Here is a 21,829-nt window from a genome sequence, read left to right on the forward strand (position 1 = left end):
GGCCGAGCCTATACTCCTGACAAGCAGACAGTAAAATGTTTTGAAGCAGACCCAGATGAAACTGGCTCATACACTCTGACAACAAAGAGTGTTATAACACACAGATATAAAGAGAAACAGTGCGCTCGCCGTTATTTTAGACCATCTTTCTATGGCAAAGTAAAGCAGCTGGAGAGTTTTAAAATGAATATTTCACTGGGCACATATTGCCGAATTCTTTTATGTTGCTTCCTGTAGACACAATACAAATAACTATCGGCATCTATAATTCTGATTAATCACTTAGTGCTTTAATTAACATCTACACTCACTTTTTAAATGCTAGATGTTTCCTCTTGATGTAGCAAAACTGTGGATCCATTCCTCTAAATATGCTGCTTCTCTTTCTTCTTCTTCTCTTACATAAATGTCCTACTTGTCAGTTTTTTCCCTCCTATTTACATATCTTTAACTAACTTCTTCTTATGTCCATTCTCTTTTCTATTTTATGTTTGTATGCCTGCCTGTCTGTCTCTTTGCAACTCCGTCTTGGCTTACATGTATTAGCCCTGGATTCAAGAGTATCAGGTAACAAAACAAAAAAAAACCCACTTTACACTTGAGAATTATACACTTCACGCTAGATATTTTTTTTCTGAGCCAGCTGAACACCTTTATTTTGCTTAAAAAATGTGAACTGTGTTAGCAATGGGTGAGCTCGCTGCTTCCCTCTCTTTCAGTAATATCAATAACATCCTGTCACTCATGCTTAATATTAGCTATTCGGCTCAATCACCATAACCACTGTGATACATACAGAGGAGAGAGATTGAAATTAGAGCAGCAGCTAACACGTGGGGAGGACAGCGATAATCTTCGGGAAAACTACCTGCAAAGCTTCTTTTCCAAATATTTAAACCAAGTTGGCAGGTACATCAGCTTTATGCCAACCACGGTTTCCACTTTTTGTACTCCCTGTAAGTTACAATAAGTAAATGTGTTTGTCAGTCTTAGCTCTCTGCCACCACAGCGATAAGTAATTTTCTTTTCCAAATGTTTCCCTTTCCTCGGTTGTGTAATAGGAGCAGTCAAGATAGGATATAAAGGTAAATTGAACCACTACCCCCCCAAGGGAGATTGTCACGAACAATCCCTCCCTGCTCTTTGTCTTTCCTAGCACGGCGTATATACACCTGTTTTATGTCCAAGTCGATCATAATGTTTCTGCTGTGATCCTGCTCCCCTCGATATGTCCCCTCATTTCCTGTCCGTCCTTACCAGTCTCACACCAGACTCCACGGTCCCTTCTCCTCCCTGTCTTAATTCCCTGTGTCTGCCAGATTAAACGCCCTGAACTGGTGTGGTTTAGTCATGTTTGGGCTCCCTGTCTTCACCCTCCACTAAAAGGAATGCGATCTGGCAGCAAGTGCACTGTTTTCTGTAAATGTGGAGACTCTAGACCCTCCCTCCTCTTCTCACTCTTCTCCCTGCTATTTACATACACTTCCTCTTCCCTTTGATGTTGCTGTTACTTCACATGAGTGCTTCTAACATCTGCAATGTACTACTCCTGCTTTAATTATATTCAGGCAAAAAAAAAGAAAAAGCAGTGAACTTCCAAGACAGTGTTTCGAGCCTCTTAAATGGGATTTGTGCAACTTTTAACTAAAAAAAGAAGAAGAAGAAGAGCGAGATCCTTGAAATTCTGATTCACATATAAACAAGAAAATTGTTGGGGAATTGACATTAAGAGACTGCAGTTCATTTAAAAATCACAGTATGAGGATCCATGTAACCTTAAAAGATGCTACTTCAAAAAGAGCCATCCAGACTTTGATTTAAACACAAAATCACTGCTGTGAGCATTTGACTCAACAAGCATTCGCAGCATCTCCCACTGGCTTTTCAACAGTAAGTAAACAACTGAGATGGTTTGTCGTCCTTTTATCCCATACATTTCACTTTACGCTGTGGTTGCACATTATAGTAAAACTCATGTGAAACGACCGTAACGCCTCACAACTCCCCACCTCCCCCGCCCCCCATCCCCAGTCCTGTTGGAGGTGTATTGTACCATATGTTCACTTATTACTGTCTTTTTTTTTTTTTAAATCATTTTTGTCCCTCCTTCTCCTCCGTCCACTCTAAAAGCCCCTTTCGCTCTTGTCTTCTCACCCCTTCCTCGCCTTCTCATCCTGATTTCCTCGTCCTGATGCGTTTGGCTGTTTGACATATACGTGATGTGTTGACAGACGGCTGCCCCGGGCTGTGCAACAACAATGGGAGGTGCGTCCTGGATCAAAACGTCTGGCACTGCATCTGCCAGTCAGGATGGAGAGGGCTGGGATGCGATGTAGCGACCGAAACGCTCTGTTCAGATGGCAAGGATAACGAGGGAGGTAGGAAGAAGTAAAAGCTTCATACAAATTGTCTTTTTAGCCTCGGAAAAAAAAACTGGTGCGTATCTCTTATTGCACCAGACAGAAAACTGGCTTTGATGTGGCTCCTCGGTGACACTGCAAACAAACAAAACAAATCAATCATACATAAAACATCACTGGAAAGAATATGCTAATGTAGAGGCAGAGCAGATTGTTAAACAGCATGCTTTAAAATATACAGTAGATCAATTATAAAGACTTGTTGGCACTATATATTAAAACTCTGCAAGCTGGATTTCTAATGAACTTCTCCTTGGCCTAATCAACAACCCCAGAACTTTTGAGGTTCGCGTGTGGCGACAGACACTTCACACTCTGTGTCAGTGCAGGATCTCTGTTGGTGCTTTAATGAACTTAAGTTCATGTAAGAAGTCATCTTTGTGTATCAGAGGTGAACACAGTAATAGAGATGCTTATGTTTTCCTTCGTCAAACCCAAACATATCCAGGTCAACCGAGCTTTTCCTCCCTGTCTTGACCGCCCCTCCTGTTTTCCAGATGGGCTCATCGACTGCATGGATCCAGACTGCTGCACTCAGATTGCCTGCCAGGGTCAGACCTACTGTCGTGGCTCACCTGACCCAGCTGCCATCGCAAGCCAGAGCCAGAGTTCAGCCGCCCAGTCTTCTTCTAAGAGCTTTTATGAACGCGTCAGTTTTTTGATCGGCCCCAGTGGCAGTCACGTGATACCTAGGGATAACCCTTTCAACAGCAGGTAAGCAGCTTAATGAGTTACTGACAGCTTTTTAATTATTTGGATCGAGGTAGCTGTTTGCTGTCTCATTACCGGTAGAGAGGCACACCTGTGTTTGTGCAGCCCCTCGAAAATGTCATAGTATCTCACATCTTTGTCTTTGCAGTCAAAGTGACAAGCCTGTTTACAGTCGCTTGGTTGCCACACGGTTTTATTTATTTATTTTACAAGTTGGGATTAAGTGGTTCAGGAATAAGCTTGCTCCCTGTTAAAATCAGCCCTTATGACTTTAAAAACATAAGGATTAGACTGCTTAAACCCAGATAACAGGACCATGTGATTTTCCAAATTGAAAAAGGAAAGTACAGCATAATTTAATTTTTGCATCAGTGAGCTGCCCGTCACACACTGTTTGTATAACAGAGACCTCATTTAAAACTGTTCTTCCATCAAAAAACATCAAACACGGATAATTTTGTCAAGTTATTACTGACTGAAAAAATCTATTAGAAAAATCCTGTTGCTGCAATGTTGTACATGATGACCACTTTGATGACAATGAGTCACTTCTTTAGTTCATAACTCATAAAGGTGACATTTCTGTTTTATAAGAAGGTACAGGATTGCAGAAAGTTTCCTGTAATTATTAGCCACGGTGAAAGGCAAATTTGTCAGTTGTTTGGCTGCTCACTGAAACCAACTATGATACACTGCCATGAAATTCTATGCAGGCAGTCATTTTAACCTGGAGAATGTAAAATGGAAATCACTTTGATGACCCTGAAAAACAGCATCACAGTTATACCCGTTTTCTACATTCTCCTCTGCTTATCCACTTCAGGGTCATGGGGGCGGGGCTAGAGCCTAGCCCATCTGTCATACGGTGAGAGGCAGGGTACGCCCTGGACAGACAATGAGTGTGTTAATTGGGTAATCACCAATTAACCAAACACTGCTCAGGTCTCTGGACGCACAGAAACAAAAACTGCACACAGAAATGTTTAGTGTAACCTCGCAAAGCTGCTCAAAAACTATTCTTTTGTTTTATTATTGTGTTATTTTTTTTCCTCACATTCCTCAAGAAGTTTAGTCTTTTGGATTTCGACTCTTTGACATGCACCACTAGATATATTTACCCCACATTCTACCCACACAGATTTATTGTGCTTCTGAGACATTTTGACACTGATGGGCATAAAAGCTGAAACTTTTTTTGTTTTTCAGGACTCCTTTTATTCATTGTGACACCTTGCACTATGCCTACGTCTTTTTCTTGAGCTCATTGCATGAATTTGATTTTTAGTGGTTTTTGTATGACTGAAAAGTTTGATGTAAAGAGCAACAAGACCTTACCTCATGATTAAAGTACTGTACAATATCTCTGTGCAAACTGAAGAGACTGTTATATTTTTCACGTAAACTTCAGTGCATTCCCACATCTGTTCAGAATCACAGGAAGAGTTTGTTTTGTGACTGATGGAGAGGAAAATGATTGCCAAACTGTGTGCAGAAGGCTTTGGGAATATTTCCGCCAATAGTTTAAAGTAATCCTTATGTAAATAGCATGCTTTACTGAAAATATAGAATGAGGCAATTCCCCACAGCCGGGTTCTCAGTAATCCTCATCCTCATTGTCTTCAGCTTAATGTCGATTTCATGTCTGGCAGTGGCATTAGCTCTCTTGCTCAAAATATTCATTTGCCTTTTTATCTCCTCATAGAAGTTAGTTTTATAGTTAAAAACAGCGTTTTAGGAGCTCTGCAAACATGCGTAGTCCTAAATTTTACAAAATTAATTACCTTTTTTTAATCTTATCGCTACATGGCAAATACTGCATACATGAAGTAAATTTTGAAAGAGTCATATAATGAAGTAGAATTTAGTAGTGACAGGGTTTGTTTGGAGACCCGTTTTTTAAAAATTCATTTGAGGTTATAGAGTGAATAATTTATCCACTGCCTTTGCAGAGTATACATTATAAGAGTCTCTGAAGCACTGGAACAATGCCAGAAGAGAAGACTTTCAGCGACGGTAGTGACTGTTATGCCAAGCCGTAGAGTATCTGATGTTTAAAGGTAGAGAAATGAGACACAGCTAGAGGTCATTCATGTCCTTCTATTTTTAAGAAGCCATTGTGTTAGCCCAGAGAAAGGCAGCCGATTTCAGTGTGTGGTCAGGTTTCAGAACTCAGCAGTAAAGTTGTCCCTCGTATAGCACAGAGAATAAAACATGTGTTGTGGTGTAGTGCCCCCCCCCCAATCCCCCCAACCCTCTCCCCCGCACAATAGTTCCCCAGCCATATCACATGTCCCCACACAAGTCTCCCACTGGGTTTTGAGACGTTGTTTTTCTACCGCCAGTCTGGCACAATGACAGATAAGAATGCATGAATTATATGATTCATTTCTGGGGTTTCAGCAGGTGGTGCGACTTTGCGTTTGTTTGGTGGTTCAGTTCTTGTATCATCCGTCTGCCTCTCAAAAGATTAATAGAGTCACAGGGAAGGAAGAGGGAACCTTCGCTGTGGCTCTTAAGTGGCCTTGTTCTTTGAGCCAGTAAATAAACGATGGGAGATGGTTGTACCAGACATGAAGCGGGAGGGAAATGAGAGGCTAAAGCTGTTGATCATCTTTCTTTCTCGCTCTCTCTCGCACACACGCTCTCACTCTCATATACGTAATGACCCGGAGATAAAGTGGCAAAATAGAACATTTTTTGCCCACCGGTGAAAAATGCAGAGGGAACGCTTTTAAAATTCTGCTCCACGGCTGAGAAATTGGAACAGCTAAATGTTGATGGAGAAATATAGTTTTGTCTTTCCCTTTAACTGTACCTTCAAACAGAGGACTACCTTAACAAATCGCTTCGCAGTTAAGAATATAAAAATAAAGATTAGTGTTTGACAAGTTCTACCTGCAGGCCCAGCAGTCGTGATGAATAATGGCAGAGGATGAGGATATCTGATGCTTTAAATTATGTATGAATATTCCGTGTTTGTGATTTACAAAGCAGAAATGCACAAGAAAATGCCTTTTTTTTTTTAGGGGAAAACAGGGAATGAACTGCTAGAGGTGCTGAACCTATTGACCAGAAGCAAATCCATTTACCAGCAGGGAAAATCTGAGTTGGGGAAACTAAATGAGTAATGCTCTCCCATGCCAGACTAACTACCACAGAGGTGCCCTAAAGTGAAGCATTTAACCCCCCATCCCCACCCAACACTATAACCACCACTGCTGCTCCCATTTGCTCCAGTAACATTACAGTTTGACCAGCGGTAGAGGGTGAACTACATAAATTATAAATCTGCCACCATATGTGAACATCTGGTGGCAGATTTATGTTTCCAACATATTGTTGTGTTGGGAACATAGACATAGTGTGTTCAAAAATTCTCTTTTCGTTGTTTTGAACCAAACGTATACACACATTGTTGCCCACAGACTTTAAATGAGCAAAAGCCTCCGCTTTTGACTCGTCACTGCCTAACATTGTATGTGTTCTGTATTCCAACTGCATTTTTCCTTTCACATCTAGAGTACTTATGGCTTCACCTTTTAAAAAATCGCTGTGGCGATTCTGTTGTGTTGTAGAACTGCTTTTCTTTTTCAAAACCCTTCATTTTTTTCCATTTGTGACAGTTTGCCTCGAGCATTGAATTTTGTTGTTCTGAGTTCCTATAAAGTGCCTCTTGACACGTCACTTGCCTGGCTTTGCAACTTCTCACATCAAGAGGATGTCTGTAACTGAGCTGAAGAGCTCATTCCAACACAATTCTTGTTGATATATTATCTTTCATCACAAGTATTACTACAGACATTTATCACGCTAGCGAACGCAAGACTTCAGTATGACACTGACAAAAGGCTCTTTCTCAGAAGCAACAACACTTGCTGGAATAATCACACTTGGATCACACCCTCTTCAAATACAATTTAGGGGAAATTCCAAATTCAGCAAGGTCAGATAACAATACTGTGAATATTTCACTCATGAATCTCATTTGATAGCCTCACTGCTGGGTGTATTGTACACTTCATTTACCGAGTTGACTTTACTAAGGAGACTGATAATTTAACTGTGAATGTTGTTGGCTAGAGAAGATGCTGTGTGTTTACACTCGTAGCGTTTATTCCCACAGTTTTCTGTAATGGCCTCACAAATTGAAATGCCCTTAGAGCTATATGTAGTGTGTTCAGTTGCGTCTTGTCATAATAGCACCTATTCTCTTTTACGCATTAAATGCGTGAAAAAATCTATATCTGCATTCTTGTGGAATATAAATGCTGCAATACGAGTGCAAGACGCTGCAAAATCTTAACAAGAAGCCCTCAACTGACTGATTTATGGGTCCTTAAAAGCAGTAAACAGACACAGAGAGTGGCTCTGTTAGGTGGCGTTTTCATGAGTAACGACCACTGACGTGTGTGTGTTCTTAACAATCAGTAAGTCATACCTCTTAGCTCATGCCTCTGGCAAGGGGATGACAGTTGTTAGCAGTGCTGATGCGGTGGATGCTTGTTGACACCGGCTGGCATTGTTTGTTTACTCAGCTTTTTCTGTGTTTGTTTGCCCTCACAGCCTGGCATCAGTCATCCGGGGTCAGGTCCTAACGGGAGATGGGACACCGCTGATTGGAGTCAACGTGTCTTTTCTGCACTACCCAGAGTACGGCTATACTATCACACGGCAAGATGGCATGTAAGTTAGTTTCCCGTGTTCACGTGCATCATTAGGGGCATACAACGGAAAACACAGTCATCTTTACACAACGATCAACAAGTGTACAAGCAGACACCCAGCCAGCTCAGTCTTGGGTTTTAACCTTTGCCCTGGCGAAAATATATTTGTAGCATGTCCTGCTGTCCCCAGACTCGTGTGGAAAAATCCAAGAAAAAAAAAGCTGTCCAGCAGAGGAAGAATTGTCCTGGCAGTTATCCAAAATGCGCTCAAAACAAATCGAAACAGCAGCACATTGTGCCCTAGAACAATTCCTCATGCAAATGTCACAGTGGTGGAGGCCATTTTGAACCAGGCTGTTTAAAATGCATTGAATCAGCAAGGGTAGAATCAATCTGCCCGCAGTGTAGTAAAACATGGGATTACTGCCTGACCTTCTCGTGCTATTACCACAGACTGGCCATTAATAATGGGAGTGCAAATACATACAAGACAAACGTATGTCACACATTTTACAGGGAGCGTTCAGCTCAGGTAGGAGCTTCATTTCGCACATAGTCGTCAGAGATTATGAACCGAGCCTTCGTTCGAATTCAACAGATAGAAACCATGTTTATGTGCTGCCAATGTGGAATAAAAGGCTTATTGAGTGGCAGAGAATTGTACAGCTGTTGTTATGAATCACAATCCTTGGGTCCCCAGATAGCTGAGGATTAGCTGATTTCTTCAGATATTCCGCCCTGTAACTCTTCTGACAAGGAGCGTGATAAATGGTCGGGGATAATCACACTTGGTTAGCCAACAGATCCGCTCAGTGTGTTAAGAAGAGGGGGGGGGGCAGCATCAAAGCCTGGCCTCTTGCAGCTGTGAGCTCCCCACTGCCCAAAGTGGAAAGAGCTTGAGAAGGAAGCTGTTTTAGGTCAGCTGCACAGCTTGGTTGTCGCTGCGTGTGCGCGTGCACGGGTCCGGGTGCGTACATGAGATGTGCAAGTATTCAAATCTCCGTGTGTGTGTGTGTGTGTGTCTTTGTGGATGTGGATACATACAATGTCACTACGCAGATGCTTTACCCCCTGGGTAGTGGAGCACGCTGAATATATAGAGCAGCACTTCAAAGACTCGCCCTTCATTTCCAAACCAGTAACTTTTCCCTGAGTAATGTTGTACTAATTAAACCAGTTCACCAGTGAAAACTCCCAGAACTCTGAACCAAATTCAACCATAAAGTGTCTTCTAACGCCACGCTGAGTGAACAGAAGTCATAAATTAGATTCAGTGAATAATAATATTATATGGAGACTGAACAGAGGGATCACTTTGATAGGGAAAACTGCCTTTGAAAAAGGGATTATCAGTCTTAACATAAATATTTACTTTGCTACTTTGAACTTGAGGAGACATTTCAAAATTATATCAGTCTAAGTTTTGGCCATCATTAGTCATTAATAAAAAACAAATCCAAGGCGATGGTGGTGATTAAATCTGGAAATGTGCTAACACTGCTAATGAAAGGTCAATTACTTACTCTCGATTCCTTTGTTAAAATAACTGATTATTGCAAATATTCTTTTGGCTTTACATAAAAAATAAAGGTGTTTGGATGTTATGATGAAGCATTTGACTTGTTTTCAACGTATCATGTGTAATGGTTGTCTTTTTGACAGCTAAGAAACATGTATAGTATATAGTTCTATTGTAACGAATGGAAATGAGAGTCAAAATAATGAAAATTAAGTTTGAAGATGTAAAAGAAACCTCTAAAGATTTTACTGCAGAGGATTATTTCAGTATTTTTACATAATAAGTGCAGGTTATTCAGTTGCTGTTTCTATTTAAGCATTAAAATTCGTACGCTTCTATTTCCTTCCAACATTCGAAGGTTTGACCTCTTGGCCAACGGTGGAGCGTCACTGACGCTGAGCTACGAACGAGCTCCCTTCCCCACATTGCACCGAACGGTGTGGCTGCCCTGGAACGTCTTTCATGTGATGGACACAGTGGTGATGAAGCGGGAAGAGAACGACATCCCCAGCTGTTACCTGACGGGCCTAGTCAGGCCCAACCCCGTCATCCTGGCCACACCCCTTTCCACTCTTTACAAGACCTCCCCAGAGGACAGTCCTATCATCCCAGAAACCCAGGTGAGATCCATGTCATAGAGGGGCATTGTATTACTCGTGGTCAGTCCTAAATTTATTGGTATGACGCATTGATTTGAATGGCCTGTGTTTGAGTCCAGTATTACAGACAGCAATGCTGAAAATACACAAGCACAGAGTAACAATAATGCTGTTATCTTCCTTTCACCATGGCTTTCTTCCCTTTTTTAAACTGCGTCAGATTTGCCTTACACGTTGCCTTTGGGCTTTGATTGAACCGAGGCATCTCCACTAAGCCATAAATTGTCTCATAGCAACACTGATAAATTCTAAGGGCACATTGCATGGAGGTTACATGCCTCAGGATTTGGTTTGTTTCCATTTGGCCCAAATCTATGTTGAAAATCCCTAAATCTAGAATGTGACTCTGCAGCTTTTGCTGTTTTTACTGTTTGGAACAAATTCTGTCTGTGTTACATCAGAGGGATGAAATCAAAATCATTGGACATGCTTCAACATAAGTATAGTGTCGGTATGTGAGGCAACCAGGAACCAGGACGAAAATGAAAAAAAAGAATGACTTCTGTCAATTATTAGTTGAGATGTTCAAGTATTTTCTTTTAATAATGAAGAATTCATTTACTGCCTGTGGAGCTCAATTTGCATTTAGAAGATTGCAGTTTGTGGCTGGCATAAGTAAAAACTCTTCTTTAAATAGTTTGGCTTCCTAAAAAGTTCATAATGTTTGACTGCTTAGAATAAAATGTATGTATGTCTAGCAACAAACAAGGTTTTTCTGAGATGAAATTAGATTTAATGTGACCTGGATAATAAATTGTATGTATGTTATCCTGCATTTGAACTTATTCTCATTAAATACATACGTTTGTTGCTCCTATTAACTCTGTTACTTAAGTCTACTCCATGCTGTGGCTTTGGCACTGGTCTGACTGCTAATTAAATCCTAGGTCCTTCATGAGCAAGTGGCCATACCAGGCAGTGACCTCAACCTGGTCTACCTGAGCTCCAGGGCAGCTGGCTACAAGCCCATCCTCAAGGTGCTCCTGACCCAGGACCGTCTCCCCTTTGGCCTGATGAAAGTCCACCTGATGGTGGCCGTCATGGGCCGTCAGTTCCAGAAGTCTTTTCCTGCCTTCCCCGACCTTTCTTACACTTTCATCTGGGATAAAACAGACGCCTACAATCAGAAGGTCTTTGGCCTGGCGGAGGCTGTGGGTGAGTTCCTGCTGTGAAGCTGCCTACTGAAGATGTTGTGTAAGCATAAGTTCACCGCCAGATACTTGTGCTACCTTCAGGCAGTGAACCTTGGTTGAACTTTTAAAGATTGATTTTACTTTTTTTAAATTGAGGGTTATTTAGCTGGGGACTGCTTTTGTTATCATGTGCAATAAAGATTTAGCAGGTGGTGTGAAATCCTGAAATCCCCCTGTGCTGCATTTTTGAAGGCCATTGCTCTTTTGCTGACTTCTTTGTTTTGCATGTATGATATTTCAGCAGCTGTGCACTTACTGAAATATTGCCTCTGAGGCAGAGGCCTGGAAAAAAAGGGGGAAAAACAGACAAGGGTCAATAGTCAGAAATACTGATAAAAAAATAAAGTGACAGAATCTTTTCATGCATAGTAGAATATTTTGATTATTTTATATTATAACTGGTTAACTGAACATACTTATTTATATACTCCTTTTGGCTTGGGTTAGAGAATTACATCTAGTAGCACTTGCATCATCACAGTTTACTGATAAAATTTTCAAAGCCCAACATGGACTGAGAGTTCTGAGAATTTTGCAGCATTTGTGATTTTTCCTCAAATGTGCTCCATCTGAACTTTGATCATTTCAATATTTCTTGCCACCTTATATTTAGATTATTTGGAATTGTGGTTTATTTGCTTTTACACAAGATAAAACAGACAAATGAGAGGAGAATACATAAACTCCAAACAGTGCAGGCAAGACACAGAAACCCCATGGGCCTTCTAAACTCATCCCAGCTGGAGAAAATTACACAGCCAAAGAGAAGGCAGAACCAGGAAACACAGGAAACGGCGACGACATGTACTGAATGTCTTATAAGCTACAAGCCTCATTGCTGCTATAAGTGTCTTATAAGGAGGTTGTAACCTTGCTCACCATAGGCGTCTGCTGTCATTACTTTCAGTGTCAGTGGGATATGAATACGAGTCCTGTCTTGATGTGGTGCTCTGGGAAAAGAGGACAGCGGTGTTACAAGGCTATGAACTGGATGCCTCCAACATGGGCGGGTGGATGTTAGACAAACACCACATATTGGACATTCAGAATGGTAAGAAATAATCACGTATACAGTATGCATGTATGTCTGCAGAGATAGGTAGCCTCTCTGGGTTACAGGCAGGTGGTCTTTACCCTGAATCACCGCAATAAATACTTGAATCAAAATGAAAGATGGTTCGTCATCCCATCTGCAGATAATAGAGGAGAGTTTTGAAGGGCCGATCATTCACAGTAATGACTGAATAAATCAGCGAGTAAGCCACCAGGGTGCAAGGCTTGCAACGATTCTACACCACTCAGCTATTTTAGGAAGAAGACGGCCTTTTGGCGCTCACGAAGGCTTACACTTTTGATGAACAGGCGTCATGTTTAATTCTCGCATTAATTCAATAAACTTAATTAATTTCTTGCTCTGTCATCAATCAGATTCTCTTTAATCGGCAAGTACAATAAATGGACATGAGTTTGTCTTTGTCGAGCTGCTGCAGAGTTATGAGAAAGGGGAAACATACATAATGAAACTATCAAATATACATACAGCAAAGTCACTGCTGGGTTACAGTACCAGGAGGTCACACTCTATAATCTGGAGATTTCAGCCAGCACACTATTAAGGGGTTTCAGTATGTTACTACTGTGGAGGCAGTAATATGACTGCAATTATAGGAAGTGTGCCTCAGGGCCTCGGGCTAGTGAGTGCATTGTCAGTTTGCCAGACTGCTGTTTTGACATTAAACCCACTTCGGCTCACAACCGTTGTTCCAGTTGTCCAACACAATTTGTGTCCTTTTCATCTCGAAAATAGTCGAGGTCAGTCCGTAGTCTCACACTGTCAGAGTGGAGTTGGTGAATACATATTTTGTTTTCATTTGAATAGGTTTTATATTTTTTGTTTGTTTTTTTGGCATTGAAGGCTGATCTTGGCTCATTTGGAAGTAAAATGAAGCATTTTTAAAATCCCTTGAAAAATGGATCTGTATAGTTAACAGAGCATAAATTCATATAGGATTCCTTTGTTTTGCCACGAGCAACAAGTGCATCTGGGAAAGGAAGTTATAGATTTGGTAAAGGTGTAATCACCTTCTTTTACCTTATAAAAATAGCTAAACCAAATAGATTGCTTTGAGGAAATGAATTGCACTTTTTCAATAAAATGTACTTTTGGTGCAGAACAGGGTTTTTTTTATTATATGTGCTCATCAGCTAGGTGGGTGAAACTAATCAGTATTAATCCCTTCAAAACATCATTAAGCACGTACTGTGCTTGTGATGGCTACCACTCTACAAACATCGCCCACTCAGAGGTCAGATTCTGCACTAACAGGTGTAGGTATTGAACTTTTATGATGAATTGTTCTTTACAGAGCTTTGTTTGAGCAGAACAAAAATTAATAACAGCGTAGAAAAACTTGGAGATTTAGCCTTTTTTTTTTTAGCTTTTATCAGGCACTTTGTTGGTTTTCAGATATATCATAGAGTTCCATCATGTTGAAAGCATGTTAGTAATGGCTGTCGCTGATGCTTTTAGATCATGTGCATTAGACTGAGTGTTTTTACAATGAAAATGTATTATCGTCTGTCACATGCAAAGCTTTACATTCAATATTCTTCAAAGGCTTGGATTCTAAGAGCCACAACCTCTATTTTAAAATAATATGAATTTGTCAATATGATAAAAAATGTGTATAAGACACTCTGAGTAGCTCTAGTGCGGTTGAACCTATAAATTATGATCATAGATTTAACAGCACACAGTTAAAAGATCTGTGTGGCTGTTTGGGAATTAAAAGAAACAGTTGTTTTTATGTGTGTCTGTGATTTTAATGCAAAATTTGAAAATGTAAAAATGCAGCATGTGCTGAACAGTTACATTTCTTAAGGTTTCTGTATTGCCACAGCTTTGATGTGTTGTGTAAGGAGGTTCACATGAGTTTTGGAGCCCCCTTACAAAGCCTCTGCAACCACCCGGCACTAAAATATAAACCTGGTTCTTTCTTGTGCCGTTTTATCCAGATCCATCAAACTTTTAAGTGAACCACTCAGATTATTTTTGTGACCAGATATTTTGGCTACCAGAGGAGGGCTTTCTGTAAGGTGAAATGTTTGTGAACTCGTTTCTGCCTCCACAACTGGCAGGTACAGAACTATTCATCCCACAGCTACTCAGTGGGTTTGCACGGTAATATCATCCATGTGTTCTTCATATATATAACAGTCGACTCAGAAGTCGGAGATTGCGAATGTGTTTTTTGTCAGAAATGTTTGTGGAAAACATGTCAGAGAATCAGTTTCTTTGTTCAATCCTTGATGGTACTTTGTCCTGGTTCTTTGTTGAACATTAAAAGAACAGACATAGAAACCCAATCTGTCAAGCCACCCGGAACCTGAAGTTTGTGAAGTGTGCAAAAGAACACCGAAATATGCTTCTAGCTCGACTGCTGCTGGTGCAATGCGTTTCATCCCACCTGTCTCAAACTATAGCACACCCATCTCCAAAGCCTTCAGTGTGGCAGCATCACAGTTGGAGTTGTTGTGAGATGCATTTGTGATAACAGATAAGTGCAGCATGTGTGATATGCTAATGTATGCGGCATCCTTTATTAGATTGAGCTGTACCGTGTGTCTGGATTTATCAGAAAATCAAACGTTACTGTGCATGAAAAATCATCATGTGCGGGCTTGTTTTTGTACATGGAAACAGTGATGACAGAAATAAAACAAGAACCAGATGGTGTTGAGTGTTTTCTTATGCAGTAAATGCTGCAGCCTCCCCGAGGCTTTTTCACACTTTTCACTTGTCCTTTTACAACGGCGCCCTGAAAATATTCGCAAAAACTGACTAAATTTAAAAGATTCAAAAATAGTTGAGCAAACTCGTGTTGTTTTGTCTCATTGATTCCTGTCTGACAGGAGCTTAATCAATTTGCCGAAAGGGTTTCATGCTCCAATCCTATTAGCTCACCCCAAAGACGGTGTGCTTGGTAAGGCTGTGAATTGTTTTTGTTAGCGACTTTGGCATGCTAGTTTATGCAGGGTTCACATCAAAGTGTCAAAAGCCAATCTGTAAACATATCTATGTTTGCGCTCACATTAATTGTTTTTACAGAGGTAGTGAGTCGGCACCTAGTTCTGCCTTGAATTCCCTTAAATTTTCTCAGTACAAACTGAATTATTCAGTCTCGCATTCAGCTACTTTTTGACATTTGAGATTTATAGCCCATGTGGGTTTTTGGGCAAGGAATGCAGTTCGATATCCTCGGTCGGCATGAAGATGAATCCAAATATCACTGTTTGCCTTCATTGCTGCTCCAGTATTGATTCTTTAATGCTGTAAACCTTGACTAATGTCCTCACCCAACATGCTAGCAAGCGGTGGTCCTCTACAGCCGCACAGCGGTTTAGCTCCAGACATTTGCTATCGGTCTTTGTTGTGACTCTTGCTTCATTTTTGCACTACTTCTAACATCTGAGCACTTTTTATCTCATCGTTTGTGTCAAAAGACCCAAGCAAAAAGCCCTCTCCGTCTCTGCCTCCACTCCAGTGCCTGTCAAACTAGATAAGGCAAATTGCTGGTGTCTGTGCTTTAGTCATGTCCTCCTGCCCCTCCTTTCTTCGTTACAAGTGGATAGGCCTTCCTCTCAATCTGCAGCTTGTCTCTATCTAGGGTAACATAGCTGATTCTTATTGGACACAGCCAGGGTTCAGCAATTCAGTATCTCTGAGTATACTTACTGTACAGCTCACGCACATGCTGCATTTGAAGCACCGAGATGTTTCCTGCCCACTTTTAGCCTCAATCAGGATCAGTGGGAGCCTCGGTGCTATCTCTGAGAATGACACTGTGCAAAGGAGAGTAGAAAAGGACAGGGTGCAATTAAGACGCACTCCCTCGCTTCCCCGACGAATCTCTGTACTCTCTATGTGTCACCAAGGTGACATTGCTAAGGGCGCTCCAATTTTTTTTCTTTTTTTTCCTTTTCTTTTTTTTCCAGGTACAGAGGCTTGGCCTCACATTTGTACCATTAATCATCTCGAAAGCTGTGATGTTGACATTAAAGAATTTTTTTTACCACTACATGCCTCAAATGAGCCTTTTATCAAACAAATTATTACCTTCTATAATGAGTCCAAAGAAAGAATCAATTCAGTTTGTGAGACTGGTAGGTGGAACAGTATTGTGTGTAAAGAAGAATTCTAATTTCTATATACGGGCAGAAGGCAAAGTTTGTAAAGATGACATTCTGGTCCTTGCTCAAATATTCCTGTAATAACTCCTCTTCTTCTGCTTATTTTCCCACTTTATTTTCTGTAACAGAACATAGCCTTCATGGTTTCTCCACTTTTCATTCACTATAATTTATCATTATACACATTCATAGTTTTGATTGTTTTCTCTGTTTCTGCTATTATTTGGGAAATTCCGTGTTACTCCTGGAGTCTAACTGTGTCTAACTGTTTAGTAATGTGGTAAATGCTGCGTGACATGCGGTTACATTACATTATGGTTATTTGCTTGTTGGATGGAAGAGTGTTGGAGTGATCTTGGAGCAAGAGAGATAACAGACTCTCAGACTTTATAAAAAAAATAAAATAAAAAAGCTTTTTTTTTTCCCATTTTGCCAAGTGAAACAGCGATTTCTCTTTCACCAGCTTCTATCCAGAATTTGAAACACGCCTCCACATATTCATTTACTAATCAGTGAGCAGACACAATCCTAACGGCTGAGCCGTTCTGCTGCCATACTTATATTTTGAGTCTCCTCTGCAAAATCTGTCGAGGGAGCGCTTTTCGTCTTTACACTTCAGCAAAGTTTTGTTGCTGCACAAACTGTATACTCTCCTTGTCTCACTGTAGCGGGAACTTATTTCTAAGAAAGTTTTTATTTACAGTGTTTCTTCCAAAGTCAGAGCACAGTAGAGTAAAAGCATGAAATATTTATGGACATATGTTTATGAACTCTAAAGCCATTTTAGTCCGGACACTGTTGGAGTCCCCTTATTCGGCCTGGGGCAGTAGACAGTCAGAAGCCAAATTCCCGTCAGTGCAGCTCTCCAGCTGAGACTTCACAAGCTTGATCCTTGCAACAATCATCAGCAGTAATGTGTCATGACCAAGTGCCCTTGAGGGAAGAAAGCTGCACCTTAATCTGCTCTTAAGTTAGAGGCAGACATTGTGTATGTGAGAAAATCATAGCAAAAGGATATACGAGGGTATGTGAAGTGATAGTTTGGGGGGTAGTGGATGATTGATAAGTATATTTAATCCATTCCATTACACTGACTTATAGCCTATGGTAAGACTTATGTATACAGTAATCTGTGATGGAAGTGTAAATAAGAGAGGACCACAGTGGCGTGCCAAAACGACCTTAGCATTCTTCTTTTTCTTTACTTATTTATTTATTTTTGGCTCAATAGCTGTACCGCTGCAGCTGATCTACGTCCTACACACTGCGCTACATCTTAGATATTAAAAATGTCTTTGTCTTTTCCGGGAATGTTAGGAAGTTATTACACAAACAGACATTAAAATTCTAGTCAGATTACATAGCTTATTTGTTATTTGTGGCTATGATTCGGGGTGCAGCCAAAACCTTTCAGTTCACTGAGTGTTTTCATCACACTGTGTGTTTTATTCAGTGAGCAGACGCATGGATCACAGTTCAATTAAAGTCCCAAGGTCGCGCGTTTGATGGCGTCACACGTAAAGCCTTCCCACGGACCTATTTGTCTTTGTTAGAGGCTCATGTATAATGCTTTCGGATACAAAAGACGGATTGGTCAGATCGTCCTGTCAGAGTCTCGCCAGACCGTGCCTTCATTTGAATTTGTCCTTCAATCAATTAAATCAATGAAAGGAACTAATCAGAGAAGGGACAAGCAGCGTGGCTGCATACTTGATTTCCCATACATCCAGGGTTACGATGGCTTATGGTACAGCGCTGTGGGAGAACGACATTATGCGACCATTCAGAGGTGTCATAGATCCACTAATTAGGACAGAGGCAGTGTGAATTCACACAAGTTGCTGGATGTGAATAATTAAGTGCTTCCAGCATGCACTTCTTCCCTTTGATGTTTTTTTCTCCTTTGAAGAGAGTCCCACTATATCAGCACCCTTTAAAAAGCCAGTTATATCTGCCTCTTGTTAAAATATTAATCTTTAGTGACTCACCAAATATGGTGAGTCCTTAGTGAAATGCACTATTATTAGGGGGTGGTGCACTGCACTGTATTTATGTCTACCGCCTCTCTGTGACTAGAGGAGAGCAGGATCCCTGTTAAGTTAAAAGAAAATTATTTTACATAATGTATACTTCAGCTTTGCGGAGGGTTTCAAGGAACCCACTAAAACAGCTGTAGAGCATTTCCCAGCATTGAAGTATTAGGTTATATCAGTTAAAACAATGATTAAGGCTAGTTCCCCGTGTGCTGCCTTGACTCCCTGAACTATTTAAATCAGATTGCCTGAGTTTTATGCAGTATAAAATAAACCACAGTCATTTGGACTATAATTTGTTACCTCTCATTTAAAAATAAATATCAGTTTGTTCTGAAATATAATTTTCTGATGGCTTATGCAGAGTACTTTAGATCATGAATTTGAAAATTATCTTTGCACATTCTCTTTATGTTTATACCATTATGAAATGTGTGATGTTCTCTGTGTTAGGTCTAGTGAGCCTAGCAAAGATACTGCAAGCTGAAGTAACAAAAACACACGGTGCCACCACATAGTTCTTTCTCTTTATTAATTAGGCATAATATTAAAAGTTAATTTAAAGTAAGTGTGAGTCTTTATGTCAAGCTAATTACCTCTTAGTTCTAGCTCTCTAGTTAACACCAAGCATGTTAACTAGGATGGTGAACAGTTCCTTTAAATACATTATGCTTTAGCAGATTTGAACCATTTTATATTTCTGTTTTATCTGGATCTGTCTGGATAAATTTTCAATCCTGTAAATTAGTGTTGTTGTTGTTTTTTTGTTTTTTTTTGTTCTTTTTTCCCCCTCAGGCATACTTTACAAAGGGAGTGGGGAGAACCAGTTTATCTCTCTCCAGCCCCCTGTGATTTCCACTGTTATGGGGAATGGACGGCGTCGAAGCATCTCGTGCCCCAGCTGTAATGGGCAGGCCCAAGGCAACAAGCTCTTGGCACCGGTGGCTCTGGCATGGGGTATTGATGGAAGCCTGTATGTGGGAGATTTCAACTACATCCGCCGTATCTACCCATCTGGCAATGTCACAAGTATCATGGAGCTGAGGTGAGGCTCATTTGTATGGGTTTTGTAATGCGCTAGATCCAGTTTACAAGGTCTGTCATGTATTATGCAACAACATATTAATTTCAAGATTTAACTGTTAACCCTTGAATTTATTAAACATAACTAAACTTGAATCTTCATTTAAGCAAACAGATAAATAAATAACTGCATATGCATCGTCCACATTTTTATAAGAAGAAGCCACATACTGTACCCGACCCCAAAAGTGTGAACGAGAATATGGATCCCACATTTGTTCGGCGTGGAGAGGGAGACTGAAAGGGCATGGTGGACAGATTTTCAGTCACACAAATCTTTCCCCTGGCCGTAGAAATTTGAAATCTTTTACCAATCCATCTCCATAATTAGGAAAGACATCCTGTCTTCAGCGTGTAATTGGGATGATTTACGCCCTCATGCCAAGTTGGCTTTTCACAGCAATGACTCTGATTCGGCCAGTTGGCTTATTTCAGAGTAGCAGATGTTGATTAAATGTACATTGGACCGTCACCCTCCATGAGACACATACATGACAAACATATGAAAACTGCCTTAAGAGGACCAAGGTCACCACACTGTTGGCAGGTGGTTGTTCATGCACTGATTTGTGAGTTAATATTAGGGTTAAAAGGGTGAATGATTCTTTAAAATCTAAGATGAGCAAGTGGTTGAGGCGAAAAAAGAAAAAAAGCCACCAGAAATGAGTCAATATACCTGCACAGGTATGGTTAAGACAGCATAGCTGTTGTGTTGGAAAGTGTAAAATAATATAGATGGGAAAAACGTGTAATGCAGTAAACAAGCATGCATGCTCAGCAGCCCATCACTAGATAAATAATAGTTTAAGAAATGGTTTATGACTCTAAGCAACTATTTTACTCTGTTTACGGGAAGAGGAGCATAAAACACTACACTGAAGACTTGTGCTAGCCTTATTAAATTTAGTCTGACATAAGGAAAAAGCAGTGTCTCTGTTCACAATAGATGGCAGTTGCAATACATAAACCGCATAAACCAGTGTAGCAGGAGAAAGTGCATGTTTCTTTGCCTAATGTGTGGTATCATTCATAGCTTGGAGAAACAGAAGCGGCTGAGTTCGCTTATTTAGAATTTGCTGTTCTCTCTCAAACATTCAGAGACTTTTTCAAACATTCAAAAACCAAAGTGGTTTGAGTTTCCGCTACGTGTCATGCAAGTTTCCTTGGTAACAGTACAAAAGTTATTCCCTCAACCTTTTTATGTAAAGTGCAACGTCTGTGTTGAGATTCTGCCTTCAGCGGTCAGTGTAGCAAAGGGCCAGAATCAATATTTCAATATGTGAGGTCAAAATTGAGAAAACCAGTGGTAATGTAGGATGATTGCAAGAGTGCACGCTTTCCTCTCTGCGTCTACTTTCTGCCAAACTGTCACTGACTTTGACTTTCTCTAGTGGCTTTGTTGACTTCAATGGGACTACTTTACACTCCTGTTTGTTTGTCTTTCCTCCTTTAATAGACTCTGTGAAGAAAAATGCTATTTTTAATCTTGTTTTAGTGCAAATCTTGCTTTTAATTAGCAATAAAATAGTCAAGCCTGATTCATTCCTATGATTAAGTAAAAAAAAGAAAGAATAATTGGGTAAAAACCATCTTGAAAATCAAGCTATCCCTTCAAAATGTACCAGTTTCATTGTCTTTTTCCTCTTTTTCTGCTTCCTTTGCATCCTATCATAGAAATAAAGACTTTAGACACAGGTAGGTGTATTATTGTCTTAGTGCATGTTTTGTTGTTTTCTTTCTGCATGTCATCATCCTTGTAAATATATGAATAACCTTCCCCTTTACAGTCGTCTTTAGCAGCAGTGATTACCATGTATAATTGTAACAGAACAATTATAGCTTGATTACATCTCAGCAAGATAAAGAGTGCACCGACTGTCAGAATTAGTGATTATTGACATAGTGTAAAACATTCAACTTTCATGCAAGTAATCACTACGTGTGACGCAGTCCAACTCAGAGCTCTGCAATAAACAGTATCATTGTGAAGCTTATGATTACATTTCCATCTGACAGATGTTCTCTTGTAGAGGGACTTACACAACTGCTTTGTATTCCTGATTAAGACAACAGCACTCTATCAAGCGAAGCTACGGAACACATTTCATACATTCCACTGGTGTAAGAGCAGGATTATGGAAAATGCGTATGTGACTTTTTATATGAATTTAAGATTAATTTGCTTAACTCACCTGGTGGGCTTCAATTCTGTTTTACTTCTTGAATTCAGATTCGCTGTATTTCTCATTTCAAACACTTGGCAGAGAGAAGGAGGGATATGTGGAATGGCATTTACAGATAAACCTAAAAAAAAAGAGGAGAGAGACAAGAGTCGGTTATAAATAAGGTAAAACAAA

At 40.3% G+C, this 21,829-nt stretch overlaps 1 protein-coding gene across 2 annotated transcripts in view; it reads left to right on the forward strand.

Annotated features, from left to right (window-relative positions):
• The window catches only part of si:dkey-237h12.3 (teneurin-3), a 177,233-nt gene that overhangs the window by 137,788 nt on the left and 17,616 nt on the right, over positions 1-21,829 (forward strand). For both annotated transcript variants that reach the window (XM_063494038.1, XM_063494044.1), the window contains 10 exons: positions 547-567; positions 1,062-1,085; positions 2,232-2,378; positions 2,918-3,134; positions 7,695-7,814; positions 9,673-9,934; positions 10,861-11,128; positions 12,074-12,217; positions 19,185-19,434; positions 21,147-21,167. In XM_063494038.1, coding sequence (XP_063350108.1) covers positions 547-567; positions 1,062-1,085; positions 2,232-2,378; positions 2,918-3,134; positions 7,695-7,814; positions 9,673-9,934; positions 10,861-11,128; positions 12,074-12,217; positions 19,185-19,434; positions 21,147-21,167 — 1,474 coding nt within the window. The remainder of the gene's footprint in view (positions 1-546; positions 568-1,061; positions 1,086-2,231; positions 2,379-2,917; positions 3,135-7,694; positions 7,815-9,672; positions 9,935-10,860; positions 11,129-12,073; positions 12,218-19,184; positions 19,435-21,146; positions 21,168-21,829) is intronic.

Source organism: Pelmatolapia mariae, linkage group LG2 (assembly GCF_036321145.2).
Source record: "Pelmatolapia mariae isolate MD_Pm_ZW linkage group LG2, Pm_UMD_F_2, whole genome shotgun sequence".
Taxonomy (NCBI): Eukaryota; Metazoa; Chordata; class Actinopteri; order Cichliformes; family Cichlidae; genus Pelmatolapia; species Pelmatolapia mariae.